At 36.2% G+C, this 21,894-nt stretch overlaps 1 protein-coding gene across 5 annotated transcripts in view; it reads left to right on the forward strand.

The window, feature by feature from the left end:
* Positions 1–21,894, forward strand: part of USP10 (ubiquitin specific peptidase 10) — a 61,789-nt gene that overhangs the window by 30,687 nt on the left and 9,208 nt on the right. For 4 of the 5 annotated variants that reach the window (XR_015700284.1, XM_087738504.1, XM_087738505.1 and 1 more), the window contains 8 exons: positions 280–1,305; positions 7,209–7,300; positions 8,802–8,911; positions 9,383–9,438; positions 10,850–10,953; positions 11,732–11,831; positions 13,123–13,303; positions 16,949–17,114. Coding sequence is in view for 4 of the 5 variants with exons in the window: in XM_087738504.1 (XP_087594630.1) it covers positions 280–1,305; positions 7,209–7,300; positions 8,802–8,911; positions 9,383–9,438; positions 10,850–10,953; positions 11,732–11,831; positions 13,123–13,303; positions 16,949–17,114 (1,835 nt within the window). In the remaining variant the exon portion in view is untranslated. Of the gene's footprint in view, positions 1–279; positions 1,306–7,208; positions 7,301–8,801; positions 8,912–9,382; positions 9,439–10,849; positions 10,954–11,731; positions 11,832–13,122; positions 13,304–16,948; positions 17,115–19,989; positions 21,159–21,894 lie in introns of those variants that run through there. The other variant, XM_087738507.1, reaches the window with a different exon arrangement.

Genomic DNA, 21,894 nt, shown 5'->3' on the forward strand with positions numbered 1-21,894 from the left:
CTCAACAGGTGAATTGAATAGATGTTATTTGCAGGAACTGTGCAGTGATTTGGAAAATTTCATACTCTATTTAAGAAAACCTTAATCATACTCTGTTGTCTTTAGGAATATGTTGTTTTGAAATGGCCTTCAGGATTGAGATAGAGAATAAGAATTATTTTAGTTTGAGGAAATGTAGTTTGTTTTCCGAGTGGCAGGAAGATACGTTTTTTTTTTTTCCTTGACTTTTTGTTTGATTAGACATCATTCACTAACTCAGGTCTGCTTTCTCTTGTCCAGGGGAAGAGTATCAGAGAATTGAATTTGGTGTTAATGAAGTTATTGAGACACAGTCATCTGTATTAAATAACACCGACTACAGTATTTCAAGTACTCTGAATCCTCAGGCTCCAGAATTCATTCTCAGTTGTGCACCTACTCAGAAAGCCCCTGATGATAGCCTCAGTGAAACAAACTACAACTCCATTGACTGCCAGTTCACTGATCCAACCCTCGCTTTGGACAGCGGTTCTAATGCTGAAAATGATGGCTTGTCTGGAGGCCTTGGACAAAGGGAGCGTAAAAAGAAGAAAAAAAGACCTCCTGGATACTACAGTTACTTAGAAGATGTCAGCGACGGCATTGCTCCCCCAGAAGCTCTTGTAAATGGCCATGCAAATTCATCGGGACTAAACAGTATAAGCACGGAGGATACGGAACTGACGGGAGACATACCCTCCCTGGCCACACCAAGGACTTGCAACAGCCCGGACAATTCTGTGGACTTCATTAACGAAGCTGTCTCTGATGATTCTGTTTCTAGCGCACTAGACAATACCAGGACTGCAGGGCAGCCTGAGGTATGCCGTGTTACTAATTCTGAACAGTTTTGCATCCCCTCAGAGACTGGCAGAGATAGCCCTTTAAGGACAGCTGTTGTACAGTCTTATGCTGGTACTGATACTACTGAAAATCTTGGCGTTACTAATGGACAAACACTTGAATCCTCTGGTGAGGACACAGCTGCCAATGGGGTAGAATTGCACACTGTGGAAAGCACTGACTCAGACCAAGCTAAGCCTGAGGAAGCTTCACCTACTACTGAGGCAACAGTCCCGGTTGCAGGATCAGTCCCTGTTAATCAGCCTGCAAAATCGTGGGCTAGTCTTTTTCACAATTCCAAGCCCTCTGCTTCCACATCTGTGGTCTATGTTGAGACTAAGTATACCCCTCCTGCCACATCTCCTCTGGTCCCTGAAAAACAGGTTGAAGTCAAAGAGGGACCTGTTCCAGTTTCAGAGGATCCTGTAGCCATAAAGATTGCAGGTATAGTTAATACACACGAGTGGATGTTACACTGGAAGGGTATTAACTCTGCTTGTAAACAGGAGCGTGCACTATTGGTAGAGAAGATTCCTCTGTTACTGTTCTTAATAAGATGACCGTTCAAACACTGCTATGAAAGATGTAATTTAAATAAGCTACTTTTGTATCCCCCTGAGTAAACTTTCCAATGAGATATTACCATGTCATCATCCCAGATGTGGTAAAACTATTGCTACTTGTCAAACAATGTGTTTAAGTGATTTGTGATTTTAAGTAGGCTGGTTGAATTCAGCTGTGTGTTACTGTAGTAGGGAGAACACATTAGAAAAGTTTATTCTGAAAATGGTGTGCTATATTATCTAGTATTTATAATCTTGTAATGCGTTCCATTACAAGAAGAGTATTAATGTATTTATGCCAAAGTAGCTGAAATTCCTAGACCCTTACAGTAGCTTAAGTGTAACGTTTAAATAGATCCTGCTTCATATATTCTAATTCAGGAAATAGTTTTTGTATTTATTGATTTACTGTTTGAGAGGTCTGTCTTTCAAATTTCGAAGAATTATCCGTAACCATTATAAACAATATTATTTTATTCAGTAACAATGCTAGCTATTGCCTGTTCCAAGAATAACCAGAAGAAACTCTCCAGAGGGTACCTCAGGGAAGTCAAGGCGTGATAAAAGGCTTTGACCGTTGGTCCTGTCATATTTGTGGTTCCAATGAGAAATGCTAGAACGTGCATGAGATTCGTTTTGCAGATTCAGTCAGAAAATATGAAGAAAAATACCCAGTTGGTTGCATTTTCTGTCACTGACTTATGAGTGTTGGAACAAAAATAATTATTTTAAATCTGTGAAATAGTCTGTATGTAAAAAGGCTTGTGCAAAATCTTGCTATTTATGCTACAGGCTAATTTACAAGTACAGTGGCGTTTCGTGTGTGACAGCTTCAACTCAAAAGTTTTCTGCTCTAACCAGAAGCTGACCTGGAGATTTCTATTCAGAAAATACCCTGAAGTACAAGTCTGCCTCTCATCCCCTCCTTAATGACGGTTTCATTACTTAAAATTGTCTGTGGAGAGGAAAGCTGTCAGAATAATTTATATTTCTGTGTATTTTTCACTTAGGTGTCACAAACGCAGTTGACCATGTTAAAAAAAAATGTGTATAAGCAGGTGATTATGGTTTCTGTGAACCCACACATGTGGAGTATGTTGTGCTCTTAAAATCTTAAGCTATCATTCGGTAATGAATTCTAACTGAAAACTATTTTGTGACAACTGTAAAGCTAGAACTGCTTGCCATAGATGAAAAGGTTTTTTGTTGAATTTGCTTCAGCTTTAAGTTAACTTTTTAGACTTCTACTGTTTCTGTACTATTTTTTGCCACCAGGTGGGAGCAGAGCTTTTTATTTTGTCTTTAATGTATTAAAATAGCAGTATAATTTTTATACAGTTTTCTTCTGCACCTTCACTATTAGCTAGCTGTTTTTGCAGAGGAATAATCTGAGTATAGTTCCTTTTCCAGTGGAAAAGAATTCATCTTCTCCTTGCAGCCGATTTAGGTAGGAGTTACACTGCTGCAATTCCTGTTAATTCAGATGCTGCTGATTGGGGTATGAAACGTTTGCTTGAAGAGCTGAATGCCATGGTATCGGTGCTTTGCTCTGTGGAAAAAGGCGACTTTCCTCATTGTCTGTTCTTTTTTTAATATTCTCTGTCCTGCTTGGGAAATGGGTACATTAGTGCTTTGTTCGTATACCCACACTCAAAAATATGTTACCCGAGTTTCAATTTATGATTTCTGGACAGATCATTTGTTCCTTTCCATATGTATTTCATTTCAAATCTTCTGCCTAGGTTAACATCATTGTATAAGGGTATATAGCAATCCTGTATGTTTTTCATAGTTAGCTGCTGATTGTGTTCCTTGTTTTCTTTGCGGCTGAGTTGAGATCCCGTTGTTTGATTTGCTGGGAATTCACCGGTTTCAACTCATGCCAATGGGAATGAATTTTTGACCACAAGTGCCATAGGGTGCTAAACACAGGCAAAATCTAGACCTAAAGTATCTCGAGTTTAGCAAGCAAAATTAGCAAGTCTTTTGACTTAACGTTGGAGCTCGGAGGCCCTTCTGTACAGTTTTTATTTAGAACGTGTGCTCAGGACACAAGAAGGTAAGTTACTTTTCCAGGGACAAATTGCTGGTTTGTGTCTTAATTTCACCCGTTATTACAAGGGAGGTTAGTGATTCACAGGCACCTTGAAGATAGTTTAATGCTACTTGATTCAGCCTGCAAAGGTCTGGGGTTTCTTAGTCCTCAAATGTAAACGAAAGCTACAAAAGCTAAAGAGATGAAGATCAGGACTAGAAAATAAATAAAACAGACAAACACATTACCTGTTAACCTTGATGAGAAAAAAAATACTGAAGAGTTAATTTTAGCAAGTGGCTAAGGTGTGTGGTGAGAAGCTTTACTGGCAACACTAGTGAGCAAGTTAAAGGAACTTCTGAAGCAAACTGTGCCCCGTTGGTGTTTATTTGGCACAACTCCAGGCAGATAACATCAGAATGGTAGGGAAGTACAGGTACAGCGCTTGCATATTTAGAAAGGGACAACCGTACTAATTACACACCGTAGCCTAATTTAGATGCTAGGACAAACATCTTAATAATTCGTTTCTAGGGGATAGTAAGGTTATAAATGGTCTGTATTTGTAAAAAATATGACTCTTAGGCTTCGCTTGCTGTGTTTCGCAGTTACTACCCTCTGACGCATACCCTGATGGTGGTAGTAATGCCTTACATAATGTTCTAAGTAACCTAGGGAAATCAGTGATTGGAAAACTAGCTGTTCTAGTCTTTTAACTGTTCTTGGTGACTTCGGAAAAGATTTGAACGGGAGAATCTAAAAAGATTTTCTGAATCGTTTTGTTGCAGTGTTTTCATTGTGGATGATGGAATTAACAGTGCATGTAAAATTTGCTTACAGCGGGCAGAATTTCAGGTGAATTGAAGAACACAAACATTTAAGAACTGACTAAAGCTGGAATGATTTCAAATTAGTAGGAGGGGAATCCAATAAATGCAAGTATAGAAGGATACACCAGAACAGAAATCAAATGCAAGCACACAGTATGAAAAACAAGTGGTTGGTAATAGTACTAGAGAATAAAAGGATCTGGAAGTTGTAGGGAGTTGATAAATGTCCTTACTAAAGCTGTAGATGACTAAGTTTTATTTCCACTGTGTGTTAATAGCAATTTACATGGAAAAGATGGAATATAAGTATGATTCTGTAGTTGCTGTTGAGGACTTGATGAAAATGCCAGTCTTTGGGCATTACCTCTCAAGGAAGATGTAATAGTGCAGCAGAGGAAACAGAAGTAAGATTTGAAAACCGTACTCTTTTGGCAAACATGGAAAATTTGGTTTTACTTTGTCTCAGATGAGATTATTGGAGTGTTCACAGATGTAACTTCAAATAGGTAAAACAAATTCATAAAGATGATGGCAATTTACTGCTCTCCCAAGACTGTAGTGAACAAGACAAGAATTACTTAGTTTAATTTGTAAAAAAAGCTGTTTCAATGTTACGTAGTCAAAAATTTTTTCTTATTGGTAAAGCTAGGTAAGCAACTAGTTGTGGAATGGAGGCATGGAAGGTTTGGGGGTTTTTCTGAACAACAATTTAGCCTGTTGTACTACGAACTGCATTCTTGCAGGAACTGATTTCGTGTAGGGTTATCCAGCAGGGCTGTCCTGGCACTTTTGTCATTGTCCAGATTTGAAGAGAGAGCTGAGTGACATACATAATATTTGCTAAATAACGGTCTAAGGAAAGATTAAATTGCTACCTTGTAACGCGTGTATTTTTTCAGCATGGAGACCATATCCACATGGTTTCTCTTTCGTTAAACTTTGGATTTGCATGGATTAGGGAATTACAGTTTGTTGGTTTTGGTTTTGTTTTTTTTTTTTTTAAATCTGGCAGGTACTTGTACTAACACCACCTAGTGAATGAACTTCAGCAAAATGTTTTCTGTTTACCAACAGAAATTTCTGAACGTAGTATTGTTCTAGATATGTTTTCAAATCAATTTTCACAATTCGTTATCCACCAAAGGGAACGTGAATTCTTTCTGGTTAGTGACCTGTGCTTTATAACAGGTTTTGAAGTTTTAAGAAGGTTTTCTCATGGTTGTAAGTATGTTTTTCTTCTGATACTTTTGTAAAAGTTCTTTTAGTTATTGTGTAAATGTTGGATATGAGGTGAAAATGTGGTGTTGAATGTAATTGCTGTACACAAAAATAATTCTTTGTGTTAAAAGAAACAAAGCTCACTGTAATTGCTCTAGACATTGTTTACAAAGCAGTTTTATGACCACAAGAGGATGCTAAAGTTCCTAATAATATTTTTATTTAGTCTGATAGAAAAATGGGGAAAAATACAGTTAACAAAAAGTTATTGATGGACATTAAATATAAATACTTATTTCATTATTTTTATCCTAATTTTCAACAATGCTTAGTTATATTAACAGAAGGGTTGTATGTGTGCACAACACATTTCAAACTTTGCTGCATTAACAATATATTCTGAAATACTTGAGCATTAATGATTTAATAACAAATATATTTCAACACTTGCAGAAGGATTTTCATCTGCATCTGTGCTAGGTGCTAACACCCTCCCTTTTACATCTTTTTGCTATCTGTCCTTTCAAGTGTCAGGCTTTTTATGTAATAGAGGACTGACTTAAATATTTTCTATTTTATGGCATGTCTTTATTTGGTTAGAACAGGTGTTGTCAGCAGGAGGTATGGTCTTACAGGTAAAGAAATAGTTTGGAAGTAGGAGGACATGGATTGTGTTTGCAATTCTGCCACCTCCTCTGCGCAGTGATGGCTTTGTGCCTCTGCTTTTCCGCCTGTGTCACGTTGTCTTGTCTGTTCAGGTAGTCCTTCTAGTGAATAGCTCAAACTCTCATGTTTATGCAGTGTAGCATATAAGGGCTTTAGAGGCCCTCACATTTATTATAAAAATAAATAACCCCCTTGGTAGACAATTGCTATGTTTATTTGCATTTTTTAATTTTGTCTTGTATACCTCTTGTCCTTATTTTGCAAGTTTAAAATACACTAGATCCAGTGTTTTCCTTAAACCGTTTTTATTTAGGTACCTAAATAACAGGCCAGTCTTCCTGGAAAAACTCCCCCCGTTGCTCTCAGGTTCATAACTGAAACAGACTGATTTATGTGCAGTGGTTTCTAATTTTTAAACTTGGGCCATTGCTGAAGTTTTTGAAAGCAGGAAAACAGTAGGCATGATATTATATAAGCCTGTTATCTTGTAGATTTTGGAAGTCTTAAAGCAGTAAATAAAACATACTGTTCAGAAGACCACGTTACCATCTGTCTGTCCTGTTTGCACTAAGATATTTTTGTTGTAAGATAGTGTATCTTGAAGCTAGTAAACTGAGTCTCTGTCAGCTTCATGTCTCTTCAAAGCAGAAGAATTTGGGAAATACTTCATAAAATTGGTGGCAAGGGATTACTGCTAATCGGAACTCATGCCTATATATGTATCTATATAAATAAAAGTAGCTAATTTTAGTAAAACAAAAATAAAACCGAATAGGTCTTCTCAGTTTTGAAATGACAATGGTTAGTTTTTGTACCAGCATCCTCCTGACCCAAATTCCAGGATGTCTTTAGTTGAAGAAATATGTCTGATTTGAAATATGAGCGGTGTTCAAATGGAGTGAAAATGATTTGCTGAAGTTTCTGGGAATCTTGTTAATAGATTTGAATTATTTTGTAATGCGTCAACAGATATTTGTTTTGATGGCTAACGTGTGCGTTTTGTTGATGCTCAATTTACTGTTTCTCATTCTGCAGAAATACTGGAAAATGTAAGACTAATACATAAACCAGTGTCTTTGCAACCGCGAGGGCTGATCAACAAAGGAAACTGGTGCTACATCAATGCTGTATCCTTACCTTGGAAAAAATTAATACACTTAAGTTAAAATTTGTATATTTTATCTGTCCAAGTTTTTCTGGATTATTCTGGTAAGTATTTTGTAAAAGTTTTTGTCTTCGCGTATCCTACTACCGTGGTTAAAATGTTTAAGGGTAGCATCTAGAAATCCAGGGGTGTTTTGGATCATTGAACCTTGCGTCCAGGGTTCCCCTGCAGCTGGTTGCACAATCCTGTTTGCAATTTGTCTCTTAGCTCTGTCAAAATATTTCAGAACTGTAACTTTCTCTCGACTGAAAACCTTCTTGTAATTTCTAGTTATGTTTACTCATGACTGTTTGTGCATCAGCTTAAGTGGTTATTTCTGTTTTGTACTTGAAGTAATTATTCTTACTCTTAGGCTTTGTTTTGGCAATTTGGTAAGCGGATCATTGGGATTTCTGTTGAGCAGGCTGTCGCTATCATATCATCTCTGTAAATGCAGTGTTTAAAATAATCCTTTTGCAACGGGATGGAAGATTAGCTCGCTTTTAATGTATAAGAATTGTATTCCCCTGCAAAAGTAACTTTTACCTTGGGTAGCAGAAATCTTCCTTCTTCAGTGCTGTATTATGATAGTTTTATTAATAATTTTTTAATTAATATATCTGTATCTCTTATGTTAGCAATGGCTCACTGCAAGTGACAATTGGGATGCTTTTATTTTAACTGCTAGTACTGCTAGGGAAAAATATTAAGACTAATTTCAAGACTGATCATTGTAGAACCTACTAACCTATTTTCAGACCAGTGATTCTGCTTTAAACATCAGCTTTTATCTTACATAACCAGTTCTGCACTCACCTGATTGTATGTATTAGCTCCCGTTTTTTCAGTCTTAAAATGTTACATGGGAATTTGTTACTCAATATTTGCACATGATAGGAATCAAGTTAATACATCTCTGTAGCTCTTGAGATCGCTGCCTTTCTTGTCATTTCCCTGCCCCTCCAGGCTTTTAACAAATTTCCTCCGTTCACTGTTCTTGCCAGGTAGCATGGATTTTGCTGTTTTTAAAGTATTTTCTCCCAACATTCACTGTAGTTTTACTGGTTACTCCAGACTCTTCTTTACACTGCAGAATGTTTCACATCACAGCAGGATTTTTTGGTTTGGTTATGGGGGTGAATCATCACCTTTAAGTTAAAGTCTGTCAGCTGGCTTCTTCCATTCTTTTCAGAAAATATGTTACAGGTTATCACTTGCCAATTTTCAAATTAATTTTAAAAAGTCTTTCCTACGAAAGTTCTTTTCAGCTCCTGCTCTTAGACTAAATGTTTCCTTCCCCTTCAATTAAAGTTTTTGACGTTGTTAAAATGTCAGTGAAATCACTGCACGTTACAAGATGCCGGGTTTTTTTTAGTATAACTTCTGTACATTATTACTTAATGTTGTGATAAAAGTCTATCTTTGAATATTTGGTTAATATGCAGATTACATTTTCTGAATATTTCCTTAATGCCACTGCATAGACCCTGCAAGCCTTGGTTGCTTGCCCTCCAATGTATCATTTAATGAAGTCCATTCCAATGTATTCAAAATCACAGCGGCCGTGTACCTCAACACCAATGATAGACAGTTTGTAAGTAGCTTGTATAAAAAAAAAAAAAAAAAATCTGTGATCTGACTAAGCTCATTCAGAAGTATCTAACAGATGATTGTTTACTGCAATTTTTGAAAGCTGATATGTATCCAGAAGTCTTTTTTTGTGTGTTTTTTGGTGATATATAGCTTTTATAACGAGCTTGGTATTTTACAATTGCTTGAATGGTCAAGGAAGATACTTCCTGTTGCCTGAGGAGTATCAGTTTTAAATAGTGTTTAATATGCAAAAATGAGCTGTGAGAGCTGCAAGAGCTAACTAACCCCTGGTTTCATTAGCAATGATCAGGTTAATTTTGATGTCTGAACTTCACTCAGACTTCGTTATGATATTCTTTGATTATTTTTTTTTTTTTGGCAGTCAGTAATGAGAATGATCTAATTTTATTATTTGTCCTTCTAAGTCTTAACTTGCTGCTCATGTCTAGTTGTTCCTTCCATTCTGTTTCAGTGTTCGTTTAATGAATGAGTTCACTAATATGCCTGTACCTCCTAAAGCAAAACAAGGTGAGTAGGAATAGGGAGAGACAAGTCTTAAAATCATGAGAAGGCTTTGGGGTAAGGATCCGCATTGTGTGATGTACTTAAGACCCTTAAATAACGGTGCTTGATCTCCTTCATGGCTCTTTGGACTTTGGGGTTTTCTTGATATCTTAAAAAGTTGCTGTTGCTTTTCTGTCAGTGTTACGCTTTTTCTGATCGGTGATTCATGTCAGGAAGTCATAGGTGTTGCACCTTACTTTTTTTCTTCTATTTGGTAGACCAAATGTACAAGTGCAGTAAGAATAGTTTTAGTTGAAGGTTAGCTTAATTGTTAAGATGTCTCCTCAGAACATGCCCTTTCTAACAAACTCCTTTGATATTCACTGTATTTTACTCCGCTTCCTTCCTTACATATTTCAGGCTGTTTGGTTTATCAACCTGCTCAATTCTATCATTCTTCCTTAAACACTCGCATTCATTTGGAACAAAATGGGGCCATGATAGGGCTCTTTAGCAGTTAGAGATTGCCTGCAGGCATGTTATCGTGGCTTTTAATTCCTCCCCATCCTATGCACTGTTTCAGTGTGAAAACTTTTAGAAGTGTATGATTCTTGCTAATACATGTTGAGGATCAATGATGATTACGTGGTGAGGAACAGAACATTTTTGTGATGCAAAAAAAAGATCTTGTTTCACTTTTTTAATCGCTGAAGCAAACTTGTTGTATTACAAACTTATAGAAATAAAAAAAAAACCAGTTTCAGGAATGTGTTTATGTAACATTATAAGAAAAGATCACTAGGAACTGGTTGTTCCAGTGATTTCCAAACAGTTCAGACATTTCTGTGGTTTGCTGCTTAAGTTTTATTTCTGTAAAACAAATCTTACTGTCTTATGCAACTTATTATACTTCTAGGTCATTTTATTGTATTGTGTAGTTTTGAAATACGGTTTCTGAGGCCTTGTATTGCCTTTAGCTTGAACATTCTGTCAAACTGTATCTGGTTTGTGTTTTTTTTTTCTGCAGTGAGGAAAGTGATCTATTAGAATTACAAATATATAAAAGATTTAAGGAAGTGTTCTTTTGAATACAAAAGTAGTACAAAAATTTAAATAGAACTAGAATTGTTCTTTTGTGATGGCTGTGGATATTCTTGTTACTCTCCAGAGTGTTGACTGTAAAATGAGATTACTAACTTTTCCAGATCATCTGTAAGTCTGTATAGGGTGATGTAAGATGTTTTAAAAAAAATGTTTACAGATAAGAGTCATATCTGAGGAATTCTGAGCTTGAGTCACTAAAATTGTAATAAAACTATTAATAAAAAACAATTTTGGATTCCAAAATCTAGCGATGTTTGAAGAGGATGTTAAAGTATAATGTAGAAAACCTCCTAAATGTTGTTATTTATATGTACTTCTCTTTGCCTTGCAGCTTTAGGTGATAAAATTGTGAGAGACATCCGACCAGGAGCTGCCTTTGAACCTACATACATTTATAGACTTTTGACAGTTATAAAGTCAAGTCTGTCAGAAAAGGTGCGACTTACAAATCTTTGACTTCTGTCATTGCATTGCAAGGCAGTCACTGTCGTTAAAACAATGATGTAAAGCCATACATCAGGTTCTGTGCCTAAATATTACTGAAATCAACTAGTTGATAGTTCATTATTATGAAGCTAGACTGTCCTGGGACTTAAATTACAGGAAGATGTTCATTTTAAGTTTGGCAGTTTGATATGTCAGAATAATGAAAAAATTACGATTGGAATGGAACATCTCTTTATAAAGAAGATACCTATTGATTTATATTTGAGAAATGAGCAGTTGTTCGTTTCTGCTTGGGATTCAGCTTGGAATGCTTGAATGTCCACAGAGACTGCAAAATACTGTTTCAGGTTTAGTTTCAATTTAAAGAAAAGACAATGGTTCAAACCATCTTTTGATTTGGCATCGGTTTGACAGCAGCTTTTAATACTACTTTTAAAAAAAAATAGAAAAAAAATCATCAACTCGCATGTTAAATCGAATTTGTATTGAGAAGAATGCAGAAATTCTTGTATCCAGGTCAAGCTTACGTGTGTACTTGCTGTTTATGGCAGGTTAACAATTAATGTGTAGGTTGTTTTTGAACTGGTTAAAAATGAGGGGTTGTTATAGTAAAACTTAAACTTTATTTGACTTTACAACTTAGACTGAGTAGTTGGTAAATTAGCTAAATTAATAGGAGAAAGCTAGATGTTCAATGTCATGAATGTTCTGTTAAAATGCAAACATGAAAATGCCATGCAATAATTGAAAAGAACAATTTATTCAGGGCAGGCAAGAAGATGCTGAAGAATACTTGGGATTTATCCTCAATGGATTACATGAAGAAATGCTGACCCTAAAGAAACTTCTCTCTCCACATAATGAAAGTTAGTGGTGTTCTTTGTTTGTTTGTTTTGTAGCAAACTTAATTTCTTTCAAATATTCTCCTTTTTTTGTGGTGATTCTGTAATACAGAGAAATGTTTGGAGTAGATGTTGAGATAGGGATAGAATGCCATGTTTTAGGGGTCTCAAAGACATTAACAAATAATCTTTTGTTAAAATCTGCCCAAAGGATACAATTATTCCATTCTGTCCAATTTACAAATGATCTGAAGCGTTACTGGGTATTTGGAAAAGCATTATCGTTCTATAAATATTCTGAATGACAATAATAACATCATGTACCCAATTCTTCTAAACAACAAACTTCTGTATTACAAGTTTTTACTGAGATTAACTGAGCATTATTTGAGGCTAACTCAAGTTGACTAGTCTTAAGTGTAGGTGTGTTTGTCTGCCATTCATAATACCTGCAATGCCAGTTGTTCACTGGGGTTCTGGCTCTCTCCATGGTAGTTCAAAAATATATCCGTGTGTATTTCACTGATCTTTAAACCGCTGTTGATTAAGATCTTTTTTCGAAGTGGAAACTTCGAGACTAATGGCTAATTTATATCTAATGTAAACCGGAACATATTAAATTGTTTTAAAATTCTTATTGACAAAGTTGGAGAAAAATTTTCTTTGGAAGAAGTATTAGAATTTGTATGCAGACTAAAATGCCATTTTATTTTACACTGGCTTTATGTTTGGGTCCCCTATGAAAAATGAAACAAAACACTGTTAGTCTTAGCCAAGTACAGAATTAAGATCACTAGTTATCGAATTTCTCTTTAGTAGGGTAAATTTATGATATAAAATGATCATTCCGTATTTTGTTCTTTGCCTGTGTGCAGTTTATAGCCTCCTGACTTTGGCACTTGGAAAGAAAATATTTGCTAAGCCTTGGGTTCCCTGTAAAATATCTGTGCAGAAAAGGAGTTGTATTTAATAATGGCATAATTATGTTTCCAGAATAACACTTGACTTTCTAATTTTCTACACCATAAATTTACTACTAAAAATATATCAAACTTTGCTAGAAAACTACATCTGTTTACATACAGTCATCAGTGAGCTGCATTCTGTTAATACATGGCTGTGTCCAGCTGTGAGTGAGCCTGGAATGCACTTGCTCTCATTTATGTTCTCGAATCTATGATCGACGAAAACATTTTATCCTCTGAAAATTATTTGTATTGTGTTTTTTTTTCCCTTTCAAATTCTTTATCTGTATACATGTTTCATATGTAAAAAAAAAAAAATCAACGCGCTTTTTTTCCTTCTTCACTTTAAGAACTCTCAGTGTCCAATGGCCCTGAGGCTCAGACTGTTCATGAAGAAGAGGAGCAAGATGAACAAGGGGAAGGCAGTGAGGATGAATGGGAGCAAGTGGGACCTCGCAACAAATCATCGGTCACTCGCCAGGCTGACTTTGTTCAGACTCCCATTACTGATATTTTTGGTGGTCATATAAGGTATAGTACTTTTCCATAAAAGTTATTGAGACCGCAGGCTGCTTTGCCTTTACAAATAAGTTTTTCCTCTGCTTTGCTTTTTGTATTTTTCACCGTTATTGGATAGTTGGATGGAAGAGACTATTACACAGTTTGTTCAGGCTAGGAGAGGTGAACATTCTACTCTGAAGCATTTGTTATGCAAGAGAGGGTTCAGAAGATGGACCAGAATGATCAAAAGATTGATCAATGATCAAATGATTCTATGACTTATTGTAGAGTCTGAATCTTAAGTGTCTTAAAAAACCAGACCGTTTAGACAACAAAAGCCCTGAATTGCAAATAGAGGAGTTTTGAAATATGTATGCTTTGTATATTTATATTAATGTCTAAGAATTCCAAAGAACTTTAGCGCTACCTAATTTTTGTGAACTCTGAGGAGTCTTGACTCATTTTGTATATAAGGATACTAAGGGATAGTGAGATTTGCTAAGAGTTAAATCTGGTCAGTAAACGAAGAATGAAATAACATAAAAAATTGTAGACTTTTAGTTGTTTAGACACTTATACTTCCCAGAGGCAGGAAAGTTAAGTGGAACTGTTAATAAATAAAATGTTAAAGGCAAAAGAAGTTTGGAAAAATGTAAATTACTACAAGATGTTACAGGAATGAAAAGAATGTGGGACATTACTTATATTCAGGTCTGATACCAGATGAAGGCAGAAAGTAGATACTGAAAGAATATTTTTTGGAAGGAAGCCTCATGAGTTGTTTGGAGAAATGTATAATTTAAAATGAAAGCAAGGTAAACACTTGCTAAAAACATATGCCAAAACAAAAATGCTAGACTTGAAGAATTATTTTTAAATTGTAGACAGACACTTAATTGCTAGTGTTTGACTCCCTGTGTTGCCAGGTATTCAGTCTAGAGGTGTGAATAATGTGGGCTAGTGCCTTCTGCCTGTGAAATGCACTGAAATTATTCTTCTGGGATTTGAGTCAGACAGCTGGCAAATAAAGTGATATTTTCCATAGAAATTGGCAGACAGATGTTTGTATGTATTGATGAAATTCCGCTTTGATGGTGTGCTCACATACCCAAGGTATTGTTAATACCCTCAGTATATTTATCATGGTCAGAATTGTTTAGATTGCTACATAATTCCATTAGTTTCTAAGTTAAGAATACCAAGAGAATGCTGTCTTCTACAGAAGTCCACAGAAAATGACATAAAGCAAAGGTAATAGTGAAGAAAGGCAAAAACTTGCACTGAGCAACAGAACCACAGGGTCCAACATGATGTCTGTTGTCTGCTGTCACGACATTCACTTTATTTAGCTTCCAAAGCAGGTCACACAATTCACTGCGGAAACAGCATCCCATGTTGTGATGTTGGAAAGTTTCATCCTCTGAGGCTGAGGGTGGAGATAGGAAGGATTGAATACAGAATTGCCAGTAGAATTCCGCTAAATGAAAGCATCAGAAATGGGAAAAATGAAATGGAAAAAGCAGCTAGGAAAACGTGGTTTGAATTGGCATCTTTTGGTTTGGGAAACTTTAGGCTGTCCTCTTGAGGCTTTAATTGTCCATTAAATGCCTCTTTAGGCATAATTACTTTTTTAGAACCGAAACAAAAAAGTCTTCCTTAAGCAATGTGAGACTTAAATGTGCAAGTACAAAGATAGCCAGTTCTATCAGGACCTGGTTTGTTGATGTGCAGGAATCCCTTTTGACTTTCAGCTTGTGTGAATTTCAAACAATTGTTATGCAAGCTAGCTCACAAGCCAGTTAGAAGCCTGCTAAATATTTCCGTAGTAGTACCAACTTTTCCCTTCAAATGCACTGTTATTTTAAAAGAAAATACATCAGTTAGTTACATTGTTGTAGTTTAAGCAGGGTAGCAATGCAGTGCCCGTTTTCCTGAAAAATTCTTAACTGTAGAGTTCTTACAGTACCCGAGAGTAATTATTCATTGAAAATGATGCATTTTCCCTTGACCAACTGAAATTTATAATTATTCTAGTAAGTGATATTATTACAGAAAATCATAGTCCAGCAAAGGTTTTGCTATCAAATCAATTTCTGCCTATCGTTTTGAAGAAATGTTACAATTTATTTTCTAAGTTAAAAAAAAAAAAAAAAAGTCATCCTTAACATTATCTTTTCAGAATATTATCCATATTATTAATTAAATCTTTAATACATGGACTTGAAAACAGTTGGAGTTGTTAGCATTTTTCTGTTGCTTATTGCACTAAATAATGACTAGCTTAAAAAGGGTTTGGGAAGTGCATCCAAAAGCAGCAAGACTTACACAGTGAAGGGTTTGTTTGTTGAAACACTGCGCTTGCCATGTGTTGAAGGTTTTGTCCTTAAATATAGCCAAGGAGGAAGTGTGAAACTGAAATAAAGATGCTACTGTTTTTCATATGCTCTCTTTCCTCTGCAGGATATATATTTGCCAATATAAAGATGCATTGGCTTTCTGTTGGTGCTTCAGGGCTTTGCCTGAGTCAAAGGGGCTCTTTTGATAGGAGTTTGCAGTACAGGCATTAAACTTGTATGTTAACATTTCGTACATGACTTGGAGAAATTTCAGCATGGCTACATGGATTAGAGCTATGTTAATTATCTTACTACTTTCAGGCTTTGTAAGGCACTGTAACAAGCATAACAATATAATAAATGAATGATTTCTTTGGCTGTATAAAACCGCATTTTTGTAGCAGCTGGGGCTTCTTAAGTACTGCTTTCAAAATTTAAAAAAAAATAAATTCTTGAGCCATGTTTGATGGTTTTAAGTTTTCAGCGAAGTTTAAGAAAAATGAAAATCAGGAAGAGTCCACTTAGCGCAGTGATGTTGTGGCTGAAGAGCGCGCTGTCTCATTGCACAAAACAATGATCACCAAGCCAGGCTACTTAAAGGCTGCAACTGAATACACTTCAAACGAAAATAAAAACCAAAAAAACAGGAAACGTTCTCATGCCCTAGGTTGTTACTCCTGCCAGTTTTCCAAAAGACTCCAATTTATGTACAAAGGAGTACATGGACAAAGTCTGGACACAGAAAATGATGGGAGGAAAAGGAAATACCAGTCCTCGATGGAGCAGAGTTTATATTTCCCATGGCGAGATTTAAGCAAACAATTTAAAATCACTGTGAAATTGGTCTTAGTGAAGTGACTAAAAATTTGTGTATTTTTATTGGAGAATCTGGAGTCAGTTGTAATTTTTACAGTAAAACATACAGTTAGATAAGCACTAGTATTTTGCACTTACGAAGATTTGTTGGAAAACATAATTTCAAAACTGTAATGTGGAAAGAGTCCAGAGGTAAATCTTTTTAAACACATTATCAAAAATTTCAGTATTTTTCTCTTAAACTTTTGATGCTTATCCAATAACGGTTTTAATCCTTGCATAAATAAAACAATTCAAATATCATCCCATTCAGTATGCTCTGAGTGGATGTGAAAATCATTTAAATTGCAGTAAAATGGATTCAGGTTGTTGAAATTTACGCTTAACCTTTGTATTTGTGTTTTGTTTTGGATTAACTGTAAAGCGAGTTACTAAAGTAGACTTCAGTCCGTTCTTACTTGAAGGTTCTATATTGTTGAAAATTACTCTGCTTTATTACATTTTAACTTTTTTGTTTCCATAGGTCTGTTGTTTACCAGCAGAGTTCTAAGGAGTCTGCTACACTGCAACCTTTCTTCACCCTGCAGCTGGATATCCAGTCAGACAAGATACGCACAGTTCAGGATGCGTTGGAAAGTTTGGTGGCAAGAGAGTCTGTCCAGGGTTATACCACAAAAACCAAGCAAGAGGTGTGTTCTGTTGACCCCTTTTTACAGTCAAATATTAAACTTTTTAAAAGGGTTTTTATACAGCTCTTGCTTTACAAATAGTTACTTGAACAGTATTACTTATGTTAACAAAAGAGGTACTAACCTTTTCAAAGTGTCCTGCAGCAGTAAAACGTATTCCACTTGAACACATAAACTGAAAGGAAGAGAACTAACTCTTAAACAAAACCATCCCTGTAAATAGGTATGTTTTCTGAGTTGGTGTAGTAATTGGTTGGAGATTTTACTGGAGCGTATATTAAATTAACAGGGTGAACTGTGGTAATAATACCTACTATTATGAGTAAAATAGCTTTTAGCTGATCTTAACATACTGGTTCCTGGGGATTGCCAGATGTTCTCAGTAAAGGAGCAGCTCTTCAGAGTATCGTTTGAAAGCATGCTCTAGCTTTAAGAAGAAAACTCTTGTAGCAGAACACTTGCACGGTTGTCTGTGTGGTTATCCTCGATGGGTTTTGATTTACACATTTAACTTACAAATTAAAAATGAAAAGATTCATTGGTGGTAGGCCTGGTAGAAGCCCACCTAGAACCTCAGTAAAACATCAGACGATCACTACCTTTCTCTCTGGATTAATAATCTGAAATCTTTCAATAGCCAGTAACATCTCCATTTGTTGACTGGTTTGCTGCACACAGCCCTGAAAAAACCCAACTTGTCAGTAATACTATATTCAGTTTTAGGTCGTCAGTTCGAGGAAAATGTTCTTCAACGTTGGAGAATATCTAGAAAAGAGCAATCAAAATGAATGGCAGTATAAAAGTTGTGATGTAAAAGGAATGAATAAGGGGGAGGAGCTGTTCAGCATCAAGAAGAAAAAACATGGAAGTAGAGAGATGGAATCAGATGTAAAAATATGTCAAAGGCTGCTCTGAAAAGGAAAAGACTGATTTTTCTCAGTGATACTCAAACAGTAAATAGGAATGGGACCTAGACTAGGTGTTACGCGTGGTGCTTGTAGAGTTTTCCTCGCTGCTTTAAGAGAAGGTTGGAGAAACACCAGTCAGGATTTACACAAATTGTTATAATTGATTCAGGGTGGAGGACCTTTTGAGATCTGCAAGCCCTGTGGTTGTCTGTCACTTCAAGTACCAGAACATTTTATTCTGTATTCTCATGCAGCTCTGCAAATTTTTTTATCTTATTTTTCAAATAATACAATACATAACAACAGTAACAATTGCAATAGAAAAGTACTTCATAGCAAGAAAAGCATACTCTTGCCATTACAGTTTGAGAACTTGTGAATTTTAGGTTGGATATTAGAAAAAACTTCTTTCCCGAAAGGGCTGTCAGGCATTGGAACGGGCTGCCCAGGGAAGTGGTTGAGTCTCCATCCCTGGAGGTATTTAAAAGACGGATAGATGTGGTGCTCCAGGACATGGTTTAGCGGTGGGCTTGGCAGTGCTGGGTTAACGATTGGACTCAGTGATCTTAAGGGTCTTTTCCAACCTTAACGATTCTATGATTCTATGATATAGGGTAATAAATTAAACTTTTTCCCCACGAAGGTATTTCCATGCTTCTTATGGCCTGCATTAGTAAAGAACATCATCTCTGGTGCACATGGATTGCTCAGATGGAAATTTTGCGTACACTGTTCGTAACTTCTTTCAGTAGGCCAGGATGGAAAGAGGCTCTTGAGTTGTAGATGTTCTCTCTGACATTCGTTTCTGTGTCCGTAAGTTTTCTAAATACTCCCAGTGAGAACATGGTTAGGTAAAGAAAGGATGGACAATTTTCTCTGAAAAGCTAAAGATGGATAGCTGAAATTTGTCTGCCTTTTATACTCAGTAGGAGTGTTAGAGAACATTTACTTCTCCTGTTGTCTTCTATGTGAAAGAAACATCTGCAATGCAAGCTCATCATGATTTACCACATAGATTTTGTTTTGCTAGTCATTCATTTTTTGGTTTTTACTGCAGATGGTTTTAACTTCTTACTGACAGCCCAGTGTTCTATTATGGGGTTTGGAAGAAATGGGTGTTCAAATTAGATGCCGAAGGTTTGGTCTGGCTTATATTTTAGAGTCTGAATGGAAATACAAGCATTCCCCATGTCTTTCAGATTTTTTTTTTTCAAAAGAAATTCAAGTTGAAAGAGCTGTTCGTGTCTTAAAATTGTAGTGAAAACACTGAACACATTGACTATAGAACAAGCATAGGACTTTGCAGATAGTAATTTTCAGAATGTATTGCGAAGAAGTATTTCATCTCCATTTTACAGAAGGGGAACTCAGGACTACTGATAAAGCTATCAGCTCAGGACTACTGATAAAGCTATCAGCTCAGGACTACTGATAAAAATCATATTATGCTATTATTAAAAATTATTACTGTCTTCTGATTGTTTTAGTCTGGGTTGTATTCTTTACAAATTATGGGCATAAACAATAGATATGAAAAGAATAATCTTCCAAATATATGTGAATGATTTCTCTTAAAGTTTGTTTTTTAATCACTTTGAGCTGATTTTGAATTTTATGTATTAATATAAACAGGAAATCAGCCAGATTTTCATGCCGTGTTTAAACTAACTATGCGTTTTAAATGAAAATAGGTGTTTAAAATGGAGTGGCATTCTCCTGCTGGTTCTGACTCAATTTCACTTGCTCATGAGCATTTGAAGAAAGTTTTGGTTCCTTCTGGTCTTGCAGATCAGTTTATTAAATCTTCAATATTTCAACAGTGTTTGTTTTTTTTAATGGGCTTAATTTTTATCCTCGCTGAAGTGATTTTCTTTTCAGTCTCTTATTCCTATTTAAGACCTCATGTTTTCTAACAAAAGTGAAGATTCTTGAGTAACAATCTGGCCTTACCTCATTTACTTTTCTAGGTTACTTTCCACATGCTCCTTAGAAGGAGTCTTAGCATCTCCTGGAGTCCTCAAACTACTCCTTGAGGATCTTACAAGTATTTTCTTGGGACTCTGACTCATGCTGACTAATTAAACATTTGTGGCACTTTTAGCTGGTAGTGTCCCTGCCAGAAATCAGGGCCCCTTCCCACAGTCAGGACAGCAGAACATGTGCCTGTTTCTCAGCTGCTGCTCTTCAGTCTGGCACCATAACAAAAAACTGCTTTGATCTGTGGTTGAAGCTAATCCAGAGCCGCGCAGCTGAGGTGCAGGCATCTGTTCCCGTACGCCAGCTCGGTTACTGAGGATGGGGAATGGCAACTGCTTAAACCACTGCAGTGACGTTCTTCAGCAGCGTCTGTTCCCAGGCTGGGAGCTGTTACGTTCTTTTTGCACGAAACTCTGAATTCAAAGACTTCAGATTTGAGATTTAGAAGACTCAGTACAGGAAAATCTTGAGATGCAATAACCAGGTGAATCAAGTGCATGTTTTTTCTTTATATAAAGCCTCTCTGGATTTGCTCCCTAAAAGCAGAAGCCATTCCATGCTAAGATGCATGGAAGATGCATGTTTCATGAGTTCATCAGAGAATTGTGTGAACTTCTTGTCACCTTCAGCCTTTGCCTTCTAACTTCTTATTCTGCATGTTATTTCCTGGAAATTGAGGAGATGGGCACCAGCAGGCACTTCTTGGATGGAGAAGAACAGGGTCCTTGCTGGTTTAAAAACAAACAAAAACACATGAAAACCCCGTCAGTTCTCGGTGAAGCTGCCGCTGTTGCCAGGGCTTTGATGGGTTTTGGACGCAGAACGGCATATTTTGAACCCTTAAGATGCAGGTGAAATTTTACAGTTTGTAGAGACTATTTCTGTTTCAAATGTAGAATTACTTCTTGTAAATTGGATCAGCTCAGATCCACGAGGAAATCAAGTACCCTACACAATCTGCTTGCTTCAGCGTCATAAGAGGTTTTACTTTTCAAGCTTGGAAAAAGGTAATAGTTTTTCCCCATGAGTTTCTATTCTGCTCTTAGTAGGTTTTAGCAGAATTGGGCCCTGCATTGAAAAATAGTATGCTGATGATTTACAATAAAGAGATTTTTCTCAAAAAACATTCAGAAAAGCCTAGAGCAGTTATTTGGAGATCTGGGGGTTTTTATGTCATCGTTTTTAGGAAGGCAAAACATTTTTGTTCTGCAATTCTGAGTCCAGCTTCAGGTTTTCAGACAGTAACTTTGTGGATTATTTGTTTATAACTACTGAAAAATAAAGATTTAGTAGCAAACAGGTTATAACTCATATTTTTCTCTCTGAATTTTCTTCAGAACCTTTTTCAAGAACCCAGCATACTTTCTCTTTTTAAAAAGAGAAGTCTTCAATGACTGATCTGTTCTGTAACAGCTGATCATGGCTAAATAATTTTTAGATAGCCTACGTAACAGCTCACTTTGTTTTCAAAGGAACTTCTTGAACGATAAAAGTATTCTGATTAATGCAAAATCATTTTTGAACTGTTGCAGTATGGATCTTTTAATATATTAATCGTTGTTATCCCCCTGTGAATAGGTCTTTAATGATACCATTGTGAGAAGGTGTTTTTCAACAGTGTTTTAGGATTCTTTTGATGAGGAGGGGGGAATAAAGATAGTACCAGGTAAAACTGGAGAAGTCTGTTGTAGAAACTAGTATTTCAGTGGGGAATCGCGTGGTATACTCGGGACACTCTGAAGTGACACAGCGTTCAAACTTTTTAGCAAAGTAGTTGCAATACCGCTTTTGCATTTCAATCAGTATTTCTGGAGCATTCAGTGAAATTTCTCAAGATAAATGTAGATTTAGGTGTTCACACAAAAAACTTTTAGTAGTTTGCCTTTGTTTTCTAG

Source organism: Nipponia nippon, unplaced genomic scaffold (assembly GCF_047370975.1).
Source record: "Nipponia nippon isolate SJK-2023a ecotype South Korea unplaced genomic scaffold, ASM4737097v1 scaffold_7, whole genome shotgun sequence".
NCBI classification, from domain to species: Eukaryota; Metazoa; Chordata; class Aves; order Pelecaniformes; family Threskiornithidae; genus Nipponia; species Nipponia nippon.